This window comes from Eschrichtius robustus, chromosome 13 (assembly GCF_028021215.1).
Source record: "Eschrichtius robustus isolate mEscRob2 chromosome 13, mEscRob2.pri, whole genome shotgun sequence".
Lineage (NCBI taxonomy): Eukaryota > Metazoa > Chordata > Mammalia > Artiodactyla > Eschrichtiidae > Eschrichtius > Eschrichtius robustus.
In genome coordinates, this window is record NC_090836.1 from 95730369 (window position 1) to 95756618 (window position 26250).

At 56.8% G+C, this 26250-nt stretch overlaps 1 protein-coding gene across 2 annotated transcripts in view; it reads right to left on the bottom strand.

The window, feature by feature from the left end:
- The window catches only part of TMPRSS6 (transmembrane serine protease 6), a 31618-nt gene extending 11511 nt beyond the window's left edge, over positions 1-20107 (bottom strand). For both annotated transcript variants that reach the window (XM_068559957.1, XM_068559958.1), the window contains exons 1-9: positions 19912-20107; positions 15094-15227; positions 13804-13871; positions 13054-13238; positions 12743-12784; positions 9544-9748; positions 6640-6776; positions 5183-5295; positions 4770-4879 (exon numbers count right to left, since the gene is read on the bottom strand). In XM_068559957.1, coding sequence (XP_068416058.1) covers positions 4770-4879; positions 5183-5295; positions 6640-6776; positions 9544-9748; positions 12743-12784; positions 13054-13238; positions 13804-13871; positions 15094-15227; positions 19912-20107 — 1190 coding nt within the window. The remainder of the gene's footprint in view (positions 1-4769; positions 4880-5182; positions 5296-6639; positions 6777-9543; positions 9749-12742; positions 12785-13053; positions 13239-13803; positions 13872-15093; positions 15228-19911) is intronic.
- Between the last annotated feature and the right edge of the window lie 6143 nt (positions 20108-26250).

Genomic DNA, 26250 nt, shown 5'->3' on the forward strand with positions numbered 1-26250 from the left:
CACGTCTGTAAGATGGGGTGATAGCTCCCTTGTAGGATGTTTTATGGCCTGTGTGAGAAATGATTTCTTTGAAAACCAGCTGCTATCGTAGGGCTGTGAGCTCACCAAGGGCAGCAGCTGGAGCTCCTCCGTCCTCATCGCCAGCACCCGGCAGTGCCCGAGGAGCCTCTGTGGCCGCCCAGGGGATCAAAGGAGCAGAAGGGCCGCCCCATAGCCAGGCCGGGCCTGAGGGGCTCCAGCAGGCCTGAGGAGCCAGTGGCTCTGCCTGTCCCCATCGGTGAAGTGGAAATGGTTGGGCTGATCACAAGAAAAGTGACATCACAGGGGAGGAAGCTGGCAGGAGGCAGGTTCCCGGAAAGGGGGAACCCTGTGCCGCACTGACTCCCAGCCAGAGTGGATTCCGCGAAACCCAGCAGCTGGTAGCCGGATTTCACAGGTCAGCTCCCTCCCACGCCCCCAGGCCACTCAAAGGGCATGAGGCCTCTGCTGGGGAGAAACTGGGGAGAAAACAGGGAGGTGGGGGGAAGGCAGAAAAGGCTCAGGGGAGTGAGGTGACGTGCCCAAGGATGCCCCGTCCGTGGAGGGAACCCGGGCCAGCCTCTCCTCATCACTGTGCTGGCACCTGAGGGCTGAGACACCCTCTCCCCACACCCACCCTCTGTCGCTCCTCGTCAATGGCCATTCTGGGCCCCAGGACTGTGCCTCCCCCCCCCTACAAATCCTGTGCCTGGAAATCTACACCCTTCCCCAGACCTCTTGTGTCTTTGCCACCCACACAAGCAGATTTTCCAACAAATGCTTATTCAAAGAATTTCCCAGCAACTACATAGGCTGATGGTTATCAAAAAAGATGAGAACTAGAGGAAACGGTTTGTCCGGTGCTTACAGTCTGGAGGTACACCTCTGCCTTCCCTTCCACACTCAGACACGGGCAGGAGCCTGGGGCCAGGGGGCCACGAGTCCCCACCGGGGGACCCCGGACCCTTAACGAAGGTCTGAGAAGACAGGGATGGGACTTCCCAGGCTGCTCTCGGAGCTGGCGAGAGGAGAACCCCAGAAGCTGTCTGTCCCCTCAGCAGGATGCCAGTGCGTTAGTCGGGATGGCTTGGCCAAGGGAGGGAACAGCCGGCACAGCTGCTCGGAGGCTCTGCAGGAAGATTCTGCTTGAGCGTGAGCACACAGATGAGCACGCGTATGTGCGTGGACGTGCGCACACAGGCCCGCACGCCGCCACACACGCTCTGGATCACACTGCCTAGCTCAACTCTGGTTTCTCTAGTCACGAGCTGGGTGACTTTGTGTGAATGCCTTTGCCTCTCTGTGCCTCAGTCCCTCATCGGTCTATGAAGGAGGCAGTGCGGGGCCTGCTTCCTCACCACGTTGCTGAGGATGAAGGAAACGGCACCTGAGCTCTGGGCCTGCCTGGTGCAGAGTCCAGAGCCACTTACGAACTCATGGCCGGTGCCTTCTGGAGCTCCTGCCTATCCCGGCCTGCAGGAGCCGGCGTCCTCCACCCACGATCTCATTTACTCCTCCCTGGATGGGGACCTGCTTCATGCCCACTTTCCAGATGAGTTAGCTGAGGCTGAGAGGGGTGAGTCCTTGCTGAATAGAAGAAGAGGAGCCAGGGTTTGAACACTGCTGTGTCTCATTTCAACAGCTAAGCTCTTTCCACCTCTCCAGCCCAACTTGGAATGACATTTCATTAGGAGCTAATAAACACAACTTATTGGAAGACATCTTTCAGATGGGTAAATAATAAAAAGTTGGGGCCCTGGACCCTGGGCAGGCCTAACCCCCTTGTTTTACAGATGAGGAAGGGGGTGTACCCAGAGTTACATGCAGAAACCAGCTAACCAGACTCCCACAAGCACATCTTCAACCCCCCAGCAGGTGGGGGAGGCTTGAGAAGAGAGAGGAGGGGGTGGGAGTGCCGGGCCTTGTCAGGCCTCACCCTCTCACCCCACCCGCCACCCAGCTGCACCCTGGTCCCTCGCCACCACTTCAAAAGTGCAAAAAGACAAGGACAAGAAGCCAAGTCTTTAGTCCTCCCTAGACCTCAGTTTTCCCACCTGTACAATGGGTGAGGGTAGGGCTCGATTATCAGCCCAGTCCACTTTCTATAGCTCAACGGTGCTTTGAGACAGTGGGGAGGGTGAGACCCCTCCAACCCCGATAGACTCTGTCACAGTGCCTGAAATTTCACCCTCGCACTATCATTCCTTCTGATGAAGACTCTCCCCATCTGCGGTCCACACCTGAAACCCAAGGGTAGCTCATGAAGTCCCAGCACCCAGTGCCCACACCTCTGCCCGACCCTCCCGGCTACGTCAGGGAGGCAGGAAGAAGGCCCTGCAGGGGAGCACGTTGTGGACCACCGTGTGTCCTGCTGTTCATGGCTAGTGGTGGGCATGGGAGAGAGGCCCTGACTGCGGACCCATCTGGGTACTACTTAATCCCACTGAGCCTCGATTCCCTTCTCTGGGAAATGGAATGTTGATGCCTCTGACATCACAGGCTGTCGGGCCATGAACTGATGCCCTGTGCTGAGCACCAAGCAGGTGGAATGGGGCGCCTGGTGCCAGAGCCCGGCTCCCAGCTAATGGAATAGCCATGGCGGTGGGGGGTAAGTGTGGGAGCATCAGACCCAGGCCCTTCTCACCCCTTCCTAGCCCCTCGTCGAGATATCAGATTCAGCTCTGGGGTTGAGAGGGTGGCGGGAAAAAACGTTATCATCATGTGGAGAACCGTGAATCAAGGACCACTCTCAGGGTCACTCTGGGCTCCTGACACTGGGGGGTGAGCCCAGCCATCCTCAGTCTGCGCAGCCCCCAGGCAGGTGGGGAGGGGCCCTGAGGGAGCACCACAGAGGATCAAGGCAGCCAAGCCCAGAAATGCCACCCACATGCTGGGACCCGTGGAACAAGATGCCTTCTGCTCTCCAAAAGGCACCGGGGCAGAGTCACAGCACTTGACATCACCCCCAAACGGCACAGGCCTGAACTCACACCCTCAGCATGTCTTCTTTTTCCTTTTAATCATGGTCCCTGAGAAATTGCAAAATCCCTGGAAAGGATGATGACGAGTCGACGAGCATCATCAATCCCTGTCCCCTTTCGTCTGGCTGATGCTTTTCAAAAGGATCAACCGATAAGCAAAATACAAGCGTTGGGCTTCCCTGGTGGCGCAGTGGTTAAGAATCTGCCTGCCAATGCAGGGGACACGGGTTCGAGCCCTGGTCCGGGAAGATCCCAACATGCCACGGAGCAGCTAAGCCCGTGCGCCACAACTACTGAGCCCGAGTGCCACAACTACTGAAGCCCGCAAGCCTAGAGTCCGTGCTCTGCAACAAGAGAAGCCACCCAATGAGACGCCCGTGCACCGCCACGAAGAGTAGCCCCCACTCGCTGCAACTACAGAAAAGCCCGCGCGCAGCGACAAAGACCCAACGCAGCCACAAATAAAAGACAAATAAATAAATTTATAAAAAAAAAAAAATACAAGCATTGGTGAACGTGGACACCAACCCCAGAATCCAAGAATTCCAGAGTCCTAGAACTTTCCAATTTTAGTGTATTGGAATCTTGGATACTCAAAATCTGTGAAACCAAGAAATCAAGAACCTTGCGTATTAGAATCCCAGCCTCTGTTAGACCCCTAGGATCTCAGGGTTGGAAGGCGAGCAGAGGCCCAATCTGCTACTAGATGTAGAATCTTCTCTTCAGCATCTCTGGACTGCAGGTGGGGAGGGGTCTCCCCAGTTTTGCAAGGCTACTTTGAGATCCCTTCTCTCTCCCCAAGCCTCTGCCCCCCTGCAAAAATGGAGCCATGGGAGGGTGTCCTGCTTTCCCTCCATGCCTCCCACTCCCCTCCCGCCCCGTTATCCCCTGTGCCTGACCCATCCTCTCTGCCTCTAAGGGACGCTCCCCCACAGCATTTAGACACAGAGCCCCTCCCATTGTAAATATCCCCTCCCTTGAATGCCCTAGTTCTCTCCTTCACTCCCCAGACCAGGGAAAGCTCGTCTGCACTGCCTCCATTCCCTGCTTCCCTGCCCACCCGACTCCTTTGCAGCCGTCAGGACCACCAGTGGCCCGCAGAGTGCCAGCCGCAGTGGGCATTTCCCAGCCTTCATCCTACTGATCAAAATGCAGGCACGCTGACCAGAGGATGGCCTGGGCACGCTGTGTCCTGCCCACCTCCCCAAGGGACTCAATTCTTCCTCAGGAACTTTGTCACCGGGGGGCCAAGGGCAGGACAGATAGCAAGGGCTGGCGCCCCACAGGGGGCACGGGTGATGCAGGGTGGCCCTGGGAAGTGGTCAGGTTAGCAAAAGCGGCATGGACACCGGCTCTGCAGCTTCACAGTCGGGAAGCCGCTTGAATTTGGCCAACAGCAGGGAGCAGGCAAGAGATGCCTCCATTTGCACTTGGGTGGGTTTAGGGAAAGGCACCCTAGCACTGCTGAGTCCTGTGGCTCTGCATCATCTCATTTAAGGATTTGGGGTGACAGCACCCAAGGAAGTGAAACCATTTCACTCTAACTAGGATCAACATCTAAGGCGGCTGATGACAAATGTGTGCCTGAGACTTCTGGGTGGCAGGAGGGGAGGCTGAGGCCCGGGTTGGGGGCCGGGACAGGGACTGGGTCAAGGGTGAGGCAACAGGCCTGACCTCTGCTCTCTTCTCATGATGCCCCTCTGAGGTCCCGGACTTGGGCTCCCAAGGGGGGTTACCTGCAGGGACAGGAAGGGGGTTCCGGGCGGGTACCTCCGGTTCTGGATGGTCCACTGGCCCTGGGTGCACGGCACGTCGTATTTCTGCCTCCGCAGAGTGTAAGCATCAAACCAGAGGGCCAAGCCGTAGTCCAGGGAGGGCACCTGGGACAGAGGAGCTAGTCACCAGGTGGCCCATGGGCTGCGGCCAGGCGGTGGTCCCACCCCCCAGGACAACAAAGCGGGGAAGAGGCCTGCCAACACAGAGTGCCAGCTGGGGCTGAGGTCTGTCAGTCACTCAGCAAACAGGCATCGCCATGGCAACAGAGCCATCCCACCCACCCTGGAAGGAGTGGTACCCAGAGCTCAGCCTGTGGGTGCTTCAGCAGAGGCAGGACAGTGCTCCCCTCCCAGCTGGGATCCCCGGAGGTCTACAGGGTGCTCTGGGAAGAGGGTAGGTGGGCTCACCGTGAGGTGCCAGGAGCAGTGGGTGCTGGGTGAGTAGTAGCTGGGGAAGTATGGCGTGCTGAGGACGCCCTGCAGCTCCAGCCGGCCCTCCAGGGTCAGATTCACCTCACAGGCTTGGCCCGGAGAACAGAAGTTACACAGGGTGCCTTGGACCCACCCCGCTGCACCTGCCAGCAGGTGGGGGGCAGCTGAAGCCCACGCCCCCTACTACAACTAAACAGTACAGCCTGATGACTGAGTGTGAATGTGTGACCTTGGGCCTCAGTTTCCTCATCTGTGAAACAGGGACAATAATAGTACATACCTCATAGGGTAGTTGAGTGGATTAAACAGACGTGGTATGTAGTAAGTGCTCAATAAATGTTCACTACTGACATCAGCTGTGCAACCCTTCACGGTTTACTGAATGTGTTCACTGCTGCGCCAGCCTCACAGTTACGGGGGTTGGGGAGGGAGACTCGTTCCCCTTTTCAAAGATGAGGTTTGGGGAAGAGGAGCAGCTTGGCTGAGGTCACACAGTGAGAGGGCGAGGCATGGGGAGCAGGTGTGTTCCCAGCTACCACAACACCTTCTATGGAAGTCAGGGGCCCTAAAGCCCCCCATTCCCTCCCCGTAGAGCTATGTCAGAGACGCCTATGAGAACGGGCAGCTCTGGCACCTCTTTAGCTCCAGGGACTCCCAGGGGGGGTCACCTGTGGACCTGGGTCACTAGCAGGAGACCAATGGGGTGGACACCAGGGGAGGGAGGGGAAAGCCGGTGGGAAGAGGTAGACTGACGGCAGAGGCGGGGAGAGGCTCTTTGTGTAGCTCCTGTTTGTAACCCTCCCTTCCACTGAGCCCAGGACAGCCCAGGACAGCCAGCCATCGGGTGTGAAGGGTGGGACGTGCTCTTCCTGAGAAAGGCGGTGGAGGAGGGGGAATCCGGAAGCAGGAGGAGAGTGGGGAAGTCTCAGTGGGGCAGCCTGGGGGACCCTTTCCCAAGGAATGCTGTGAACCGCCCTCCCCTGAGCATCCTACACCATCTCCAGGGACGACTGTGTGGCTGACCTTTGGTGTGAGAGGGTTGTCTGGCGGACCCCACGCTCCAGGGCTCAGCCAGGGTGGGTGCAGAGGGAAGAGGGGCAGGGGAGGACAGAGAGAGGAGGGAAGACAGACAGTAAACTCAGGAAAGAGAATCAGAAAGAGGGCAGGAGAGAGAATGAGGGGTGATGAGTGAGGGAGGGAGAGAGGGGCAGGGGAGGGGGTGAGGGAGAAGGTGGGGGAAATGGAGCGAGAATAGAGAGAGATAAAGGGGGTCCACGGGTGGGGGTGAGGTTGGAGAGCAGAGGCGCTTCCAGAACCTTCCCTCCCCCATCCCATCCCCAACCAGAGCAAAGAGGGTGAAGGCAAGCCCGAGGAGCACCCCTGGCTTCTGCCACTGTGCCCCTCCCATCCCCTAGGGACCCCTGACCCCTCACCCTGGAAGGCCACGGGCTGCACGGAGAGCACGAAGGGGTCATAGTAGCTGTGCAGGCCCTTCTTCCAGACCACCGCCATGATGGCGCCCGATGCCAGGACCTCCACCACGGGCTCCTGGCGACTGCAGCCATAGACACTGGTGGGACAGAGAAAGGTGGCGAGGGGGGTGGCGGGGTCTGAGACAGGCATCAGGGAGGGCAGCGGGTTTCCGGGAGGAGCAGAGGAGGAGGGACTGGCAGCCTATATATCTGGGTCTTCGGTTAGTCCGCTGTGTGTCCTCAGGCAGGTGTCTGACCGTCTCTGGCCCAGGGGGCTGACTGGAGGCCCTGTAAGGGTCAGGCCAGCTCCTCAGGGGAGAGAAGCCAAGAGGTTACCCAGACTTCTGGAGCTTACAATTCGACTATGATGGCTGATTCCAGTCCCATAGCACCCCTCCACCCCCTCAGAATCCCTGTGACCCCTGAGTGCCCAGCAGGCAGACCAGACTGGCACTATGCCTGCTGGCTGGCCACACCTGACCCCTGGCCCTGTTCTGGGCTGGAATAGAGAGAAGACAGGTGTGCCATCTGGTGATCCCTTGGGCACCCCAGGATTCTACCCAGAGCTTGCCATGGGGAAGGCACAGAGGAAATAGCAGTATCTTAGAATTCTAGACTCTTAGAGGAATGTCAGCCCTGAAAAGGCTTTTCAGAGATTGTCAAGGTCAACAGCTTGGTTTCCAGGTGGGGAAACCCAGGCTCATGAACGTGCCAAGGCCCCACCCTGGGTCCACAGCAGAGACAGACCCACACTAGGCACCGCCTGTGACAGCGCCTGGCACCCCTGCTGTGTCCATGCCCATGGTCGGCCCATCTCAGGCGGGGTGCTCCTGGCTTCCCTCTCCCTCACTCTTTGCCAACCTCTGCCAAACTTCCCCTTGACTCCGACAGAATTCTCTGGAGCCCTTGCTAATCGGTAGACCAATTCCCAGAAAGCTAATAACCCTGCTTCCCCCGCAGGGGGCACGCTAACATCCAGCTGCAAGGTACTGCCTGGCCGGGTGCCGGCTCTGGGGCTCTGGCCCTGACCAGTGGGAGTGGGCGGCCATGCGGGGGACTGCAGGCACCCAGCGAAGTGCGAGAAATCCAAGCACAGCCTCAAAAACACCACCCACAGCAGCCCCGGCAACCCCGGCTGCTGTGGAGGGAAGACTGAGCAATCCCAGGAATTTCCCCAGGAGGGTCCTGGTGCCCCAGGGTCCTGGGAAGGGGCATTTCCCCTGGCCTCCGCCTGCCCAGGCACTGGTCCCCACTTCCTCGTCCTCCTGCTTCGACCACCGCTGGCTTGATCTCACTGTGGAGGGCGAGGGGAGGGGTCCACCCTCCGGTACCAGGCCCTCCCCGCCTCCACTGCGCCTCTCCTCCAGCAGGTGGTAGGTAAGATATTCGGATTAAGAGGGACCTGAGGTCGCCTTTAATGGTTGCTTTTAATATTGGGGATTTCTTTTATTTACTTAGCCTCCACCGCCGCCCCCCGTCTTCCCATTACCACCGAAGTTCCCCCTTCATGGTCTGGGGTGCAAGTCTGAGGACCCCCTAGTCTTGTCTGACCCATCATTTTACACCTTCTCCAAGGGTCTGAGATGGAGTGAGCCACTTGGTGCCACAGTGAGTAGGGACAGAGCTGAGCCGGCAGTCAGGTCCCCTCTGCAACAGCAGGCTGCAGGGGGCACTTGGAGAAGCCCCAGGAAAAGGGCTGAAGCGTCCCCACCCTCATCAGGCCTGGAAATGAGCTGTGTCTAGCTTCTCTGCGCTCCCCAGAGCCCTCCAGGAACCCAGCCCACGCACACGCACATGCCAGATTGCGGTCAGCACGTGGCAGGGCGGGGCGGGGGTGGGGGTGGCTGCAGATGAGACCGCAGCCTCAGACCCTGGAGAGTCAGAGAGGCCCCGGGGGAGGGGGCCAGGGAGAATCTTCACCCAGCTCGCCCTTCAGGACTGCCCTTGATCTGAACATGCAGGTCCCACCCCCATCCCGAAAGCTGAAAGCTGGGTGCCTGAGAAAGACAGAGAAGGCAGCAGCCCGGTGCACCAGGGTCTCACCTGACCTCCTACAGACCTACGCCCCTCTCCCACCCCGTGGGGGTGTGATCAGGCTCCTGGAGGCCAAGGCCATTTCCAGCCCCTTCATGGTCTCCCCACGGCCCACCACCTGCCCGCCTTCTGCATTCCATGTCATATCCTAAAGCCCTTCTCCTCTGCTCAAGAACTTTCTGTTAGTTCCTCACTTAGCAAGTATTAAAGTTCAGATTGCTCCTGGCATTCCATGCCCTTCGCGACCCAGCCCCAACTCGACTATATAGAATGATAGTAGTAATGGATAGCAGTTACTGAATGTTTAATGGATACATTTAATGTATAGTAATAATGGACAGCATTACTATGTGTGAGGAGCCTGGCCCAGCAGGTCTGATTTAACTCCTCACAATAACCCTGCAAGGTAGGCATGGCTGTGCACCCATTTTACAGGTGAGGAAACTGAGGTGCAGAGAGGCAAAGTAACTTGGCTTAGGGCACACTGCTAGAAAGCAGTAGAGTATGGTTGGAAGTCTGGGGCTGCCAGACTCTGGAGCATTCTAACAAGATCACGTCGCCTCCCAGAGCTGACCTTAGGGGTCATCTAGCACACCTGTTTTGTTACAAATGGGGAAACTGAGGCTGGGGGAGGGGAAGGGGATTGCTCACAGCACATAGCCATTTCCAGTCTCCCCTCACCATCTCCCTCTGGGCTGGCCTGTCTCCCGGATACCAAATACCAGGGCCTGGGGTCACACAGCCCCTTGTCTCAGAACACTGGGTGTGGCTTTGACCCCACACCGTCACCCCCTTCCCAACCTTCCCCCCACTGCCCTCCCAGGGACTCACGAGGTGATAAGCCTCCTCTCGAGGGGCCCAGCCACATCATACATGGCCAGCCGGTCCCGGCAGTCAGCCAGCATCCACTCGAGCCGGAGTTTGAGCATGAGATCCTCGGGGCCCTGCAGGTGCCACAGGCAGCTGGAGGCCAGGGGGTCGGGCCCCTTCAGCCGCAGGACCTGGCCCTGGCCCACGTAGCTGTAGCGGTAGCAGCCTGGAGTGGGGAGAGGGGCAGGCCCCCTGACCCCTGTTAGCTGGGAGGAGAGACCCGCGGTGGGCCCAGCCCTGTCAGGTCCTCACGCAAGCAGGGGTGGGGTGGGGAGAGCAGCTGGATGGCGATCAGCCCAGATATGCTATATCCCAGCTTTCTGTTTCCCTCCTGCTTCCATCCCCAGCCTCCTCAACCATGCACTCATTCATTGGTTCATTCATTCGTTCCCTTAGCACTCACTGAGCTCTCCATGCCAGGCGAGTGCCAGAGAAGGGTCCCGTCACTTCCCGGGAGCAACGAGAGTAGCAGGGAAAGATGCAGGTACTGGGCGGAATAGCTCGGAAGGGAGGGCTCCCAGGGAAGTCCTGGGAGGTCACAGAGTGAGGAAGGGGCCGCAGGCCGGGGCGGACAGGGGACTTTGAGTCAGGAGGGCAAGTGGGAGGAGGGAGGCAGGGCCCAGATCACACCCAGGAGAGAAGCCTTTTCCTCCTGTGGCCGTGGGAGCCATGGAAGGTTAGGCAGGGCTGGGACACGGTCGGGCTTGGATCACAGACTCCTCTGGCTACTGGGAGCAAAGCTGAGGAGGCCGGGAGACCAGTGGGATGGCCAAGCAATAAGGGGAGCGGGCTGAGGGCTTCATGTCAGGTGGAGAGAAGGGAGTGTGTTCCAGTGGGGCTGGGAGGCAGCCCGGGTAGAGGAAGTGAGCTCAAGCTAGTATGCTGCCATAAGTATGTCGTTTAAACCTCATCATGAGCCTGTGAAGCAGGGAGGATGGGTGCTCTGCCAGGAAGCAGTAAGGATTCCGGAGTAAGCCCCGGATGTGGGAGGCAGCCCGGTATGCGGGGAGTCCAGACTCTGCATGGTCGTCCCGGCACCACCTCTTATCAGCTGTGTAACTCTGGGCCAGTCACTCAGCCACCCTGAGTTCTGTCAAATGGACACAGTACTAACCCCTGTCCCACCTCCTTCTCTGTGTGGGTCTGAGGACCAGGAAGGGAATGGAGGTGAATGAACAGGCTTTGCTCTGATACTGCGGCCTCTTGCTCAACTCCCTCTTCCCTGGCCATCCTGACTCCAGCTGGGGAGCTGACCTCCCCAGGGAGAGACCTCTGACATCTGCAAGGGGAAGGGTCAGGACCCCTGGGGAAAGGTGCTTGGCTGTTCCCAGGTGTTTATGTTCTTTAAATCTTGCTCCAAGCTGATGCTTTGCTTTTTCCATTTTAATAGTTACTTTTTTTGTGAAGCAAATTAAGTGGAGAGGGATGTGCTGGTCTCTGTTGATAATCAGAAACATCTTTGGGGAGCCTGGGAGAAAGTAAATGAACCTGCCTTCTGTGTTCTCCTCACCTGGCCTTTGCTCATGCTCCTCCCTCTGCCCAGAGTGCCCCCTCCCCGCTGGACCTGACAGACTCCTACCTATCCCCCAATCCTGAGTCTGTTGCCCCCTCCTCCATGAAGGCTTCCAGGACCCCCCGGTCAGGAGCAACTCCTTCCTCCCTCTAGAGGCACGTCCCTTCCTCCGCTTTGGGTCACAGCCCCCAGGGTCCACCTCTGTCCCCAGGGCAGAACGATTCCCTTCCTGCACCGCCTCCGGGACCTCTATTCTAGCCCTGGCACTTGGTGATGTGAGATTCTGTTTACGTGTCTGTCTCCCTCATGGGGCTCAGAGCTCCTCCGAGGGCAGGGGTGAGGACACGGTCAGCTGGTGTCTTCAGAGCAGGCGTGGGGCCTGGCATGGACAAACTGCCCCAAAAGCCCGTTTAGAGGACTTGAATTGTCATCCTCGCCCCATTAGACATTGCGCTCCAGGAGGGCAGGGGCTCTGGACATGCACTGAACTAAATAAGGATCATTATAAAGCAACTGCCAGAAACTTGGGGACACGTGGACACCCAGCACAGGCAAGGGCAATGGAAAGGCCCATTCCAGACCAAGGGTCAGGGCAACATGTGCACCAATGCAGTGTTAGATGATAGACAGATGATAGATAAGCACAAGATCTGTTTCTTGTGCTCTCCTTTGGACACAAGGAGGGAACATCCTACTGGTCCGTTCATCAGTGAGTTAAATAAATCTTTGACACGTGCTCATATCTTTGTATGAGAATCATGATTTTCAGTATTTGAAAATTGTCCTTTGACTCCACCACCTCCATTCACCAAGGAAATAAGCATGTGAGCAGCCACATGGGAGGAGAGGAAGGTCAGAAAAGGTATAACCAGAATTTCAACTCTGCCTCCCTAGGTAGTCTAGGAAGAATCTGGGAATTTTGGAGCTCACGCTCAGAGCCACAGGGTACAGTAGCCTAGGTGATACACTGCACAAGTGCAGCAGTCTCCAGTCACACAGACCATAATGGGGGCAGTGCTCCCTGGTGAGGTGCAGCATGGTGGCCCTGCTGGTGCTTTGCTTCCCAGGGTTCAGTGGGAAGACTGGAGCCCCTTGGAGAAAAGCAAGGTGACTCTAGCAATAGGGCATGGGGGCGGGGTGGGAGGAGAGGGCAGATTAGCCTGGCTGGCTGAGAAAGGGAAGGAAAAGGTGGAGGGAGTATATCCTTGAATGTGACAGAAATATCACCCAAAGACCAAGTTTTAAAGCCAAGGTGATTGATATACCTCGAATTGGCAAGATTATTTTCTGTCATCAGTGGAAATGGTAGATTGTGGGCAAATGGAATTCCATGATAGAAAAGTAGGGTCACATTGATGTGCAAATGAATCTGCTACTCGCTCACACCCCCCACACGCAACACACACACACTTTTGTACAAGAGACACACACACACGTGTTCACACGTGCACAACACCTCCTCCCCTCCCCCCACAAGCTCCCAGTCTTGCTCAGGACCCATCACTGAGGCCACCGTGGTGCCCCCTGGGTAACCCCAGACCATGCCCCCTGCACCCATAGAAGCCACGTGGACCCCTGACACCCAACCAAACCAAGGAAAACACCAACTCAAAAGGAAACTGGGGAGGAAAAACCAAAGTCGCGTACCCAGCGTGGAATTCAGTGCAACTATGTCTTTCACACTGGCTTCTGTTAAAAGGAAACGAACAAACAAATAAACAGAGATCAAAAATAAATAAATAAAATGAAATACAAAATGAAAATAAAAATAGAAGAGACTACCAGAGCCAGCCTGTCTGACATTGACCCTGACTGCCCACCCTCCCCCATGCCCCGCCCCTCAGTCCTGGCTCCTGGCCACTGGGTGGGGGGCCCATCCCCGGAGAGCATCCCAGCCCTGGCGGCAGCCTTCCCAGGCCTTGCCACACCGTCCCACCTTCCCCGTCCCCAGTACTGACCCAGGATCACCAGGCCCTCGGGGTCCACCTCATACTCGGCCCTGTAGGGAACAGGGGCCGAGCTGTTGGCCGTGGACAGCAGCTCCTCCACCAGCAGGGCCCGCACCACCTCGGAGCTCAGCATCGGCCGGCGGTGCTCGGGGATTTGGAGGATGAACCAGAAGAAACAGGTGAGCGGTCCCTCCCTGATGTGGCAGCAGTGAGAGGGGCTGGGGGCGGAGCCTGAAGTGCGGGCCCCTCCCAGACCCCTGCTCGTGATGGGAGCTGGGGGAGGACACCAACTGCGGCTCATGCGCATTGAGCGCTTACTGCTTGCCAGGCTCTGCTCTCCACTATCACGTGGAAGCCTCCTAACAACCTCTGAGGGAGGGGCTGTCAACAGCCCCATTTCACAGCTGAGAAAACTGAGGCACAAGAGGTTAGGTTGTGTGCCGCAGACCCTGTCATAAGGTCTGAATGGGACAGCTGCCTACCACTCCTCCATGTCCTCACCTGATACCCGTCAGGCCGTTGCTAAGGGCCCCACAGCCACTGTCTAGGGTAATCCCTACCACACCATTGTGCCTATTCTCCAGATGAGAAAGCCAAGCTGGGTGAAGGGAGGTCACACACAGGAAGCCAAGTTTCCTCTCCGTGCCTCAGTTTCCCCATTTTAAAACATGAAGCCATTGCCTCAGAAGCCTACAGTGTCTTTCATTCTTTGAGTCTAAGGTTCTAGCAGGGGCCGGTCGTGGGGCCCGGGAGACTCACCCAAAGGAGTAGACGGAGCTGGAGTTGTAGTAAGTACCCAGGCAGGTGCTGGCAATGAGCTCCTTGAGCTAAAAGGAGGGGAAACAAGCAGAGCCTCCTGGTGACCCTCCGTAGAAACCCCCTCCTGCCCTGGGATGCCCTTTGCCCCTCCCAGCAGCCCTGCTTGACAGAGGAGCCTACGGGGTAGAGAGGCTTGCCCGTGGTCACACGGTGGGCAGTGGCCACGCCGGGAAACAAACCTCATTCCATCTTTTTACCCCTCCCCCTACACCCGGGCGCTGCCCCTGACACCTCCACGTCTACCAGCTCTGACCTCAGTCAGACCACCAGTGGCCTCTCCCCCTCATCAAAAGTCACTCCTCGACTCTGAGAAGCCCCACTGGGCTCCCCTCCTCAGCCCCAGCCACCAGCCATGGGAGCTCAGCTGGTTGGTCTTTGCACGTGTTCAGTGGCAGTGCCGCTGGCAGGGTGGAATGGCAGGACCGTGGGTTCTTAAAGCACTCTGAACGGCACAGAGGTAATGTCCACACTCTCTCCTCTCTCATTTCAACCCCACGACAACCCTGCAGACAGGCACTGTTGTTATCACTCCACTTTACACGAAAGGAAAGAGAGCCTTGGGTGGGTCTCCCAGAAGCGGGTCTTGAGGCAGGTGGTTTATTTGGAGGTGATTCCAAGGAACACCAGTGGGGAAGACAGATGGGCAGGGAGGCAGCCGTTCACGGCTGTGAAGGCGCCGGCCAGAGCTGTGGGCAACTGAGGTGCCATCCGACAGGGACCTCTGAGTGACTGCGGGGGCATCTTCAGAACTGCTCCCGCCAAGGGCCAAGGGAGCCGGGGTATTTATCCACCTTCTCCATCTCTCAAAGTCTGAGGCTTGCTGCTGGGAATACCTCCTCAGCACTTCCGGCCCGCCCTTCAGGGTGCTGTCCTGCGGCCTAAGAGTGGCAGGTGCTGGCCGTGGGAGACCATCCCAGTGAAGTAAGCCATTGCCCGGCAAGAGACGGTGTGTGGGTGGGTCCGGGCAGCATCCCTGCACTGCCCTAATTTCCTAAGGTCATGCTTCTACTAAGTGGCACAGTCAGGATTTAGTCCAAGTGCATTTGACCCCAGAGCCCATTAACTTTCCCACCACGCTACATCATCTCCATTCCATCGTGCCTGGAACAGGGCTCTGATCCCAGTGAATATTCTGGATGGACTAACCCACTGACTTGACATGATCAGGCCCCTCCTCTCTCCCTTCTTGTCCCCACCATCCTTCCCTCCCGTCCCCGCAATCCTTCCTACCATCATCTGAGCTTTGGTGGTTTCACTGCGGAAGGCACTGGACTCCCGGCGGGCAAGGTCCTGGGAGAAGTGGCGATTGAGCACACGGAGGCTGCCTGAGTACACCTGGCTGACCGTCACCTCTGCCTTGTACCCTACCCAGGAAGAAACCAGCAAAGTTAAGCAAGGGAGCAGATGGGGACGGCTCCTGTGTCCCCCACACCTTCTTCTGCCACCCTGAACCCCCAGCTCAGCCTCCAGCATCTTGGGCCTCCAAGGCACCACCACCATCATCATCATCATCATCTTTGTCATTGTCATTCAGAGTTTGTGTAGTTTGTGCAAACTGGCCCCACAACGCCAGGGAGGAGAGAGGCCCACTGATGAATGGTGTCCCAGAGGCTCCCAGGCAGAAGCTGACCCAGTGATCAGTCCAGGACATAGATGCCAAGGAACCCACATGGGCCCAGAAGGTCAAGTTCTTGGTTTAGCACCTCTGTGTTGTCCAGCGGGTTGTTCAGGTTGCACCTACTATGTGGGGTACACTAATAAACCAAGACAGATGGGTCTCCCTGTGTGGAGCTGACAGTAGTGGGTAAGGCAGATGTTCCCCCAGTAACCATACAACCTGTGGGATTCATCTGCCAGCAGCATCTTGAAGAAGCACAAGGTGCTATTGAGGGGGGGACATGACAAAGAAAACCTGGGCCAGGGTGACCCTCCATCTGAGATGGGAGGAGTGGAGAGTAAACTGGGAAGAGGGGAAAGAGGGAAGTGCCTTCAGGGCAGCAGGAATAGCATGTGCAAAGGCCCTGCGACAGAGGGATCATGGTAAAGACCACGGCCAAAAGCTTGTTTGGCTAGAGCAATCAGTTAGCGGGGAGGGGTAATAAGAGACTGAGACATCAGCAGGGCAAGATTTTGGCCTTTCCCTAATGAGCAAGGGAAACCATGAAAGGTTTAAAATCAGGGATGATGTCATCAGATTTCCGTTTTGCAAAGATTGTTTGGGCTGATGTGAAGACAATAGATTCACAGCCCAGGGTTTATACCCCTATTCAGTCATTTATTCATTCATTCAATAAATATTTATTGAGAACCTGCTATGTTTAGGGACTGGCCTAGAGCACTTGGGAATATACCAGTATAACAATGAACAAAATAATAAAGAAAAAACAAGCCTGTCCTTCAGAGCTTGTAGTCTAACGAGAAAGACAGACAATAAACAACAAACATAGGACATGACACGTTAGAGGTGTAAGTGGCGTGGAAATCAAGGGCTGGTGTGGGCTGCAACTTGGAGGCCAGAGAAGAGGGAGATGGTATCAGCCATGTGGATGTTAATCTATGGGACGAGCATTTCAGGCAGCAGACCGGCATGTGCAAAGGCCCTGAGGCAGGAGCTTGTCTGGATGTTTGAGGAACAGCAAGGAGTGGGCTAGGGGAGAGCAGGAGGAGATGACATGGGCGAGGGGGAGGTCACGTAGGGCCTTGCAACCCTGGGAGGACTTTGATTTTTGCTCTGAGTGAGACGGGAGCCCTGGGAGGCTCTAAGCAGAGAAGTTAGATGATTTGATTTGCTTTGTAAAAATATCCCTCTGCCTTTGTGTTGAGAACAGGCTCTAAGGAGGCAAGGGCAGAAGCAGAGAGACCTACAGGAGGCTCCTGCAGTCGTCCGAGTGAGAGTGGTCCAGGGGAGACTGGACCAGGCTGCACAGTGAAGAGGGAGAGAAGTGATTGGAGTCAGGGTATATTTTGGGGTTAGAGAGGACCAGGTGTGCTGGTGGAAAATTGGGGCTGGGGAGTAAAAGAAGGAGAGCAGTGAGGGGAGCAACGGGAAGGATGGAATGGCCACCACCTGGGATGTTCTCTCCATTTTTTTTTCAATTTTAAAGGATTTTCTTAGGTCACTATTGATGATACCCTAAAGTTATATACCATTTTCTCAACATCTCGAACTTCCAAAATCTTATATATAAACACACATTGCCTCTGAAACATGGAAAATCAATAGTTCAATATCATTTTATATTAACAACTGGTAAACATCAATTAAAAATGAAAGCCCCTTTAAAATATACTCAAAAGGTAGACTGACAATTCACAAGAGAGTTAACTGTCAGTGGGGTCTGAGATGCACTTAGACATCCTGGAGGAGGGGCAGGCCCTGGTGATACAGTGGCGCTCAAGGGAGAGGCCCAGACTGGAAATGAAAATTTGGGAATCTTCAGGGGATAAGGGAATGTCGGGGGTGGGGAAGCAAGGAGGAGGAGGGTCCCTCCACCAGGAAAGGACATGGAGGAGAAGCCACCATGAACTGAGGGAAAAGAAAGTGTGGGCGCCCTGGAAGACAAGTAAGGATAACGTGTCAAGGAGGAGGCAGGGAGGCACCCGGTCATGTGCTGCCGATGGGACAAATGCAACGAGGACTGACCGCTGGATTCTGCAACGTGAGGACTAGTGACCCTGACAAGCACCGTTGGAGTTTCGGGGGTGAGGGGCAGGGAGTCAGATCGGAAAGGGTGCCCGAAAGAGGCGTGGAACGGGAGACCAAAGCGTTTTCAAACAACAGGGGTTTGCTGCAGAGGGGAGCAGAGAAATGGCTGTGTGTGTGTGTGTGTGTGTGTGTGTGTGTGTGTGTGTGTGTGTGTGTGTGTGTGTGTGTGTGTGTGTGTGTGTGTAGGCACGAGAGGGATTCGGTACAGGAGCAATGAGAAGCGCTGTACAGTGACGGATGATGCCACCGGAGGAGAGAGGGGACATGGCAGGAGCCCGGCCACCACGAGGACAAAGGGAGTGGGATCTGGGCCAGGAGGACAGCTGACTTTAGATGGGGCAGGGTTGGTTCACACGTGGGGATGGGCGGAGCGCCGAGCACGTGGGTACAGCTGGGAGGGCATCTATGGGGCTTCTCTTCGGAGTGGTTCCGTTTTCTCATTGAAGCAGGGGGCCAAGTGGGTGGGGGGTGAGGGAGGTTTGAGAAGAAAGCATAAAACTGTGGCCCAGGAGAGCAGGAGAAGGAGAAGACCAGGGAAATACAGCTGGGCGGCATGAAGGGCCCCACTACAGGGCTCCAAGTGGACCAGCCCAGGGCCCACCGGCCTTGGGAAGCCGGCCCCCACCCTCTCGTCTCCTGGGCCACTTTCTGGGTCAGGCTGCCACTTAACCAGTCATTCGCTCCTTCAGGCTCATCCTGTTCCAGTGTAACAGGCCTCTCGTCCAGCTCCCCTTCCAGACCGGACACGGCGTGTCTCTGATCCATCACCTCGCCCAGTGCCCGGTACCCGGAGCCCAGCCTGGCCCAGCGCGGGAGGAATCGTTCAGATATCTCCTAAAGTGCCTCCTCTGTCCTCATCCCTTTGGGGAAGGGGTTGGCTTCCCCCAGTGGAGGCTTTGGGGCACTCACCCCCTGGGTCCTCAGCCCCGCGGAGCACCCACCCCCAGGGGAGTGATTCACTCTAGGAGTGTAATCAGGAGAAATCAGACTCTGAGAAGAAAGACAATTGGCAGGTGAGTTCCTGGGCCTCCAGCCTGACTCCCTATGGTTTCCCCTGAAGACTAATTATCTCGCAGCCTAAGGAGGCCTCGGCAGCCCCGTGTTATCTGGGGCACTGGCTTCCTGCCGGTGGTGAAATACACACAGCTTCCACTCCCGGCCTGTGTTGCTTGGCTCTGAACGGAATCACAATCCATCCGGCATCACGGCAGGTGGGTCCTCATCAGACCCAGGTTTCCTAACAGCTTCGACCCGGGGGTTCCAGAATAACCCCCCACCTCGACCCCCTTTAGAGCTGGGCCGAGGCTGATCTCCCCAGTGGCTGCTCCAAAATGGGTCCCCATTCCTTTCAGTGGACCTGAAATTCCACCAGGAGATGCAGTCAGTAAGAAAATGATCTAACTTTTGCAGAGTGCTTAATGGGAGGTCTCTGATCACTTGGGCAAGGTGGGCTGTCCCTGCTAGGGTTCCACTGGGGCCCCATCAGCTTTCTCTGTCCTAGCACATGCCAAGCTTTATGGTGAGAGCAGAACTATCTCCACAACCTGGCACAGAGCTGGCATATAGGAGGTCCTCAGTACTGAATGAATGAATAGAAGGATGGACGAATGGACCCAGAACATGGGCCAGTTGCTCCTGGGGTTCCAGGGGACTGGTTGAGGGCTGTGATACCAGAGAGGGAGGGCCAAAATTCAGGACATGGGAGACGCCTGAGCTACCTGCTCTGGACATTCTTGCCCTCCCCTGCCCCCCGCGCCCACATTCCCTCTGGGTTGAATTCCACATGTGCCCATGCTGGGGTATAAAGCCATCTGTGTGCATGGACACCCCCCTGGACACCTGAGTTCTGTGCCTCCCTCCCCTTCATTCCCACTCATGCTGGGCCCTGGAGACCCGGAGGTGATAGAACTATGGTCCCCACCCTAGAAGAGCTCCCAGGTCGGGCTCAAGTGAACAGAAGCACTAATTGGTGCCAAGCACCACCGGCACCACTGGGCCTCCTCCAGCCGAGCCAGGTGGCTCCAAGCCCCAGGGGCAACCCAGGAGGGCTGCAGGCAAGGGGAGGCAATGTTTACACTCCTTCAGCTTGTCACTTTACAAGAACTGGGTACTGGGAGAGCACTCCTTCCGCAGCTGCTGGGAACTGGGGGCACTAGGCCCCAGCAAGGAACTTGCACTCCCATCTCACAGGACAGGAAGGGAGACTCAGAGAGAAGTGCATGTCCAAGGTCGCACAGTGGTTTCTAGGCATTGCTGAGCCTGGAATCCTGATCTGTCCTGCTGTGCCCCCTCGACCACCCCAAGTCCTCCCCAGGTACCTCTCCCAAGGGCCCTGCACTTACCTAGGAAATACCAGAGCAGGACCCCCACTGAAGCCAACACGACCAGGGCCAGCCACAGGGGAGCCAGGCGGAGGTAGTCGCGGACTTTTCTCTTGGAGTCCTCAGGGGCCTTAAACATCCCCTCCGGCTCTGCCTCTTCGCCATCACCTCCATCGCCCTGCCCGCCAGCCGCCTGGGGGGCCTCGGCCACGGGCATCCTGGCAAGGAAACAGACCAGGGTTGGAAACAGCCTGGCATTTGCAAGGGAGCCTTTACTGAACGCCGACCTTGCACAGAAGTAAGACGGCACCCCTGCCTTTTGGAGGAGGAGGAGGAGGAGAATAACGCCAGGTAGCAGTAATTGAAAGTGAGCACTGAGCCATCTCACAGAGGAGCGAAGCACGTCTCAGAGCAACTCGCCCAGATGACCAGCTGGACCTGGTCTGGCTCCAGAATCCCCACCTTTGCATCTGCGGTCAGAGGAGAGATGGAGGTTTCACTGCCTGAACCCCACCCCCCAAGGTACCCGCAGATGGAACTGGGGTGCACACATGGAGCACACGTTTCTGTAAACCAGCTCCTCTTGCCCTCAGCTTCCCTCCCATTCAGGGGATGTTTTTTCCTTCCTCCTGTTTCTCAACAGCAAAGCTTCCACAACATCGATTCAATCCATTCACTTCGCCCTCCCCCAGAAGCCCTGAGCCGGCTCTGTGCTGAGCCAGGGACTGCCTTCCAAGGGGCGCCGCGCCTCTTGTCTCCCCACTGCCCCAAAGTCTCTTAGGGGCAGAGGAAGGAGAAGGAGACAAAAACTATATTTATTTAGTGTCTGTGCAAGACATTTTACGGATATCACCCCATTTAATCCTCTGGTCACCAGGATGTGGGGACCATTGTCCCCGTGCTCTTCCTCAGCCCACTCTGTGTAGACACTTTACATGTATTATCTTGCTTAACCTCCAAAAGCCTTTCAAGGTTCTGCACCCATTGAACAGATGAGGAAACTAAGACCCAGAATGTTTTAGCAGCAACTCAGTCCAGGGTTTTCCTAGCCTCGTTTTCCCAATGTGATTTGAATGCCTGGCATTGACAACCAGCCCCATTTTGCAGATGGAAAAACTGAAGCCCAGAGAAGCTAAGCCACTCGCCAAAGATCACACAGCAGGTAAGTGGGGGTCGAGCCCAGGTGTCTGACTCCCTGCTCTTTCCACTACTCTGGGCTACTTCCTGTAAATGAGCTGTTAATTAACAAATCATGATGAAATAATACCTGAATCCCACCCTGGTCAGTGCCCCAGACCTGCGGCTGTGTCTCTAGACCCTCAGGCAAACTTCTGAGTGCTATTTGGCTTCTCTGGCAGGTTTTCCCACAGTCCAGAGAAGGTCCTTCACTCGCCCACCCACCAGCAGAGCAAGTGGGAAATTAGCCTCCTCTTACCACATCCCAAAAGGCCACTGCTGCTTTAAAATACATCCCCAGGTGTGCGTGGGTGGGTGGGCGGGGTGTCCTTTGCTTTGAGTCTTGGATTTTCACACAGAGGGTTTCTGAAAACGGGGATCTTTTGTGATGCTCAAAGGTTCTCAGTCAAGGATCTCTGGCTCCAGCCACAGGGATCTCCTGAGTGGCCCCCGTGGATGCAAGGAAGGGAGGCGACTGCTGGTGATTCTCACCTGGGTATAGGACTCCCCTCCACCCCAACCAGAGGACATCTGGACATCTGTATCAGGCCCTGCTGGCTTTCACGGGGCCAGGGCCACGGATGGGAAAGATCCTGCGATGGGTAAGGCAGCCCCGCCATCCCCGCCCACTGTCCAGAGTGTCCAGGGCACCCCTGGTGAAACTGGCTGTCCCCCGTGAGCTGAGTGGGTGGCTAGAGCCGGGAGAGCCCAGTGACGGGCCGGCTTCTGCCTTCTCTCAGCCCCAGGTCCACTCCCTCTGCCAGAGAGGCACATCCCTATTTTACTCTGAGTCTGGATCACCAAGGAGATACTGGGGACTCGGGGAGCACAGAGGTGATCACAGCTGACATTTATTTGAATTGTTTCCCGTGCTTTATACGCACTGTCTCATGTAAGCCTTCCACAGGCCTGGGGGGGGATAGGTTCTCTTATTATCCCCATTTTACAGATGAGAAAGTTGAGGCACAGAGAGATTGAGCAACTTGGCCGAGATCCCACAGTTGGTTAGCGGCAGAGCCAGGCTGCAAACGCAAGCAGTTTGTCTCCAGAATAACGCCTTGACCACTATGCTCTACCGCCTCACAGGGTACGAGGGGAAACTGAGGCTCAGAGAAGGTCATAGGTCCATTAGAGGAGGCATCTAGGAGAGCAGTCCCAGGTAGGATGCTCAGTACGCCTCACCCTTCCTCTCCCCATCCCCCAAGCCAGGCTTTCACTCCATGGATTTTGCCTCCCTCATAAATGGCTCTCACATCCATCTGGGAGAACTTTGAGTATTACAGAAGGTCCCATTTTCAGAAAACCTAAGATTAGACACAGCCCAAATTGGTGGGGGGGCCATACACCTGGGGTTCCCATTGCCTCCCACCTGGACTCCTGGGGCAGCCTCCCAACTGCTTTCCTGCCTCCCAGCTCCTCCTCCAGCCCCTCCTCCACGCTGTCACCAGAGAGCTCTCCCTGCCCACCTCCAGCCATTCACCTGCGCAGAATCCCCTCAAAGTTCCCAGCCACCTCCAAACCCCTTGCCGTGGTACCCAAGACCCTCCATGGCCAGGCTGCTGCCCTCGCCCCTGGAGCCCTACCTTCCGTCACGCACATCACCCTGCAGGTCCACAAGATGCACCTTTGTACAGACACACCCTCTGCCTAAAGGACGGTGGGACCCTTAAAGGCCAGCTCCAAGGCCACCTGCCTAGCGATGGGGCTCTGGGCCCTGGAGAGTAAGCCACCTCCTTCCCCTAGGCAGCCCTTGGTCAGACCAACAATCGGACTGGCTTTTGGCTTCATTTCTCTCCCCCACAAAAAAGGCGGGACTGTGTCTTATTCACCTCTGGATCCCCATAGAACCCAGCACAGGGCCTGCCACGTGAACGAATCCTCCGGGAAAGGGTGGATGAGTAGAAAGTAACCTTTAAAAACTGAATTAAAATTGAAAAACATACAATTAGAAAAAAAAAAATAGAAGAATGGGTGAGTAGAGCCCCCACGGCCCCAGACTCCCAGTGCAGTGTTCTCGCCTACATCTTGCTGCCTTCAGGAGCAAGGGCATGGAAGACGGTGCTGGTCTCTGGGGTCCTAGATTCAGTCACCAGGCCCCTCCATTTTTATTGAGCACCTGCTTGGTGCCAAGGCTCTGTGCTGGGCATGGGGGTCACACTGGTGAATATAAGAGACCTCATTCCCATCCTCTTGGGGCTGATAGCCCAGCAGGAGGTGGACAGTTGTGACAACTGACAGTTGTGAAGATGACCCCAAGCTCCTGTCTTTTATTCTTATTATATAATGGTCCCCCCATTGTTTTGAGGGTCTAGTCACCAGAAAAGTCTGTGCCTCTACCTTCCAACTACCCACAGAACCCAACCTCTTCTTGACACCTCAGTGGCTCCCACCATCATCCAGGTCAATATCATCTGTCGCCTTGACTCCGGTCCGGCCACCCTCACTAGCCAATTCCCACATGACCTCCAGAGGGGTCTTCACCACGTGCCCTGCTCACAAGCCCCGCCTAGAACAGAGCCCAAAGCCCTCGTCACAGCCCACCAGGGACTCCGTGATATGGCCCTTGTGCGCCTTTCTGTCCTCTCCCTCCTTCTACTGTAGCCACACCCAGCTCCTGACCTTCAACAGATGGAGTACAGGTCGCCTCAGGGCCTTGGCACTTGCTGTTCCCTCTGCCAGAAATGCTTTTCCTTCAGTCTTGCCTCATGACCTGCTCCTTTACCTCCTTCAAGTCTTTGCTCAAATGTTACCTCTTCAGTGAGACCTGTGCTGACCACTCCCCTCTCTCTGCTACATTTTTCTTTATCGCTCTTTTCAAGACTAAAATGGCAGGATATGCTTCTGTGTCCTTGGTCTGTGTCCTCCCTGGCTGGAAGCTGCACCAGAGCAGGGGCTCTATTCTGTTCGCCCTGTGTGCCCTGCACTGAGAGCAGAGTGGTTCCTTCCTGCTGGGCCAGGGCTCTGGGTGCACGTGTGGCCTGGCCAACTTCTTCTGCCTCCTTCTCCCCTCTCCTGCTCTTCTCTTGCTGCACCCCAGCAACATTGGACTTCTCAGTGACTGATTCTAAAAATGAAGATGGTAGAAACCTTTAACAGATCTAGGGTTCTTAGCCTGCGCTGGGTGAAGAGCATCACACAATTGTTTCTTGAACCCTGAAAGTTTTTGCTTACCACCTGCTTTCTTCCTTCTGCCTGGGCTGCCCACCTCCTGACCTGGCCCCTTCACACCTCAGCTCAGCTCTCACCTCCTCCTGGCAGCCCTCCCAGAGTGCCTCTGGAGGGGTGGCTGCTTCTCTGAAGCATCCTGGGCCACGCCCATCAATGCACAGCTCATCTTGGGGGTATTCTTTCTGTCCCCTGTGTCCCCCTGAAGGTGAGCGCCTGGAGGGAGGGACTGCGTGTACCCCCAATTTCCACAAGGGCCTGAGGCTTCTCGCCTGATCCAAGAACCTGGACCCCAGCCTGGCACCTGCTCCTCACCCCCTCCTGCCCTTCTGACCATTGGCGGGTCCTCGGTCTGTGCGCAGGAGGCTGAGCTCACTGGGGCAGAGCCGTTCCTCCTCCCGCGTGCCAGCCCGTGCTGCTGGCTGTCGCCACAGCTGAATTCCATTTCAACCTCCAGCAGCCTTGCTGTCTCTACTTAATGGTTGGGGAAACTGAGGTACAGAGAGAGAAAAGGACGTACTCGAGGTCACTCAGCCAGGGTAAGGCAGAGCAGAGTGGGGTAGAGCCGGGATTCTTATCTAGGACCTACCAGGGAGGCCATTCGGGCCTAGAGTCAATCCCTACCATGAGCTGCTTTGACTCTGAGTCCCCAGGCGTGGGGGGAATGGGTGAAAGTCCCTTCCATACACAAACTCATAAACTCACACACGGATGTACACAGATGGAAACACTGCGCTGAAGTACACGCGCAGCTATCTGTGACATACAAACTGCTAGATGCATGCTTGCTCACACACACACACACACACACACACACACACACACACACACACACACACACAGCCTCATTCAACTCTGAGCCTGCCCCCTGTATAGTGCAGTGGCGGGGGGCTCTGGGCCTGTCTCCCGCACCAGAAAGCCCAGGTGGGGTACCTGCGTACGGAGGGGGCAGCTTGTCCAGCCCAGAATCAGGATGGGGTGCTCAGACTGGCAGACCAGGCCTCTCCCCTGCCCCGTCCCTGCCCCAGAGTCCACCAGTCCCAGCTGAGCCCCAGGCGTCCCAGCCCCCGGAACCTGCAGCCCCTCCACTGCCCCGTGCCTGTCCACACACCTGGCCTCCGACCCCAGCCCTGTGGACCCCTCGCCTTCTGCGCACTGGGTCACTCTCTGGCCCGTGAGGCCCAGCAGACCAGGCCTCGGAGCAGGGTAGTTGGCTTAAGCCCCAGGCTTAAGCCAGGCCTGGCTCTCCGGGTAGACGCTGTCACCGGGTCATTCATAGATCCTGGTCCCCTGGCCTGGAGGTCCCCGCTTACCTTTGGGAGTGGCAGGTGGGTGCCGGGCCTGCTGCACGCAGACCTCGGAGCCTCTGTTTGTCCAGACCAAGGTCTCCCCACCCCCTACCCAACCAGCCTGGGCTGGATCAATGGCCCACAGCCATGGCCGGGCTGTCTGGCCCTTGTCCCCTGTGGCCTGTGGCCCCAGGCTCCACGGGCCTCCTGTTGGGCTGGGGACAGCACTGCGACTGAGCACGTAAACAGGCCGGAGGCAGGAGGCAGGCAGTGCCCCGCCCCGCCTCGCCCCGCCCCGTGGGCACCCCGGAGGCTGGCGGGCAGGTGCAGGAGATCTGAGCTCTCCCCCGAGGCCCGTTGCCTGGTTACAGCCCCTGGTCCCCTAGAGCATGAGGTGGGGTGACCAAGGACTGGGGGCTGTGCGGGGGCCCGTGCAGGGTGGGCAGGGGCTCACGCGGGTCTCCTTACCTGGACAGGTGAGACCAGAGAAGCCAGTGGCTCCGAGAGAGACAAGGAGGCTGGGCCCCTGTGCTCTGGGGATGGGAGGGGAGAAAAATGGAGTTGGGGTGACGTTGGTGCTATTTTCTGTTTAACTGGAAATTAGTTGAATTTCTACCTGATTCTAGAGAGCTGTACTGTCCATTTCGGTGGCCTCTGGCCACATGTAGCTCTTGAGCCCCTGGGATGCGGCCAGTCTCCACTGAGACGTGCCACACGGGCAAGATATATA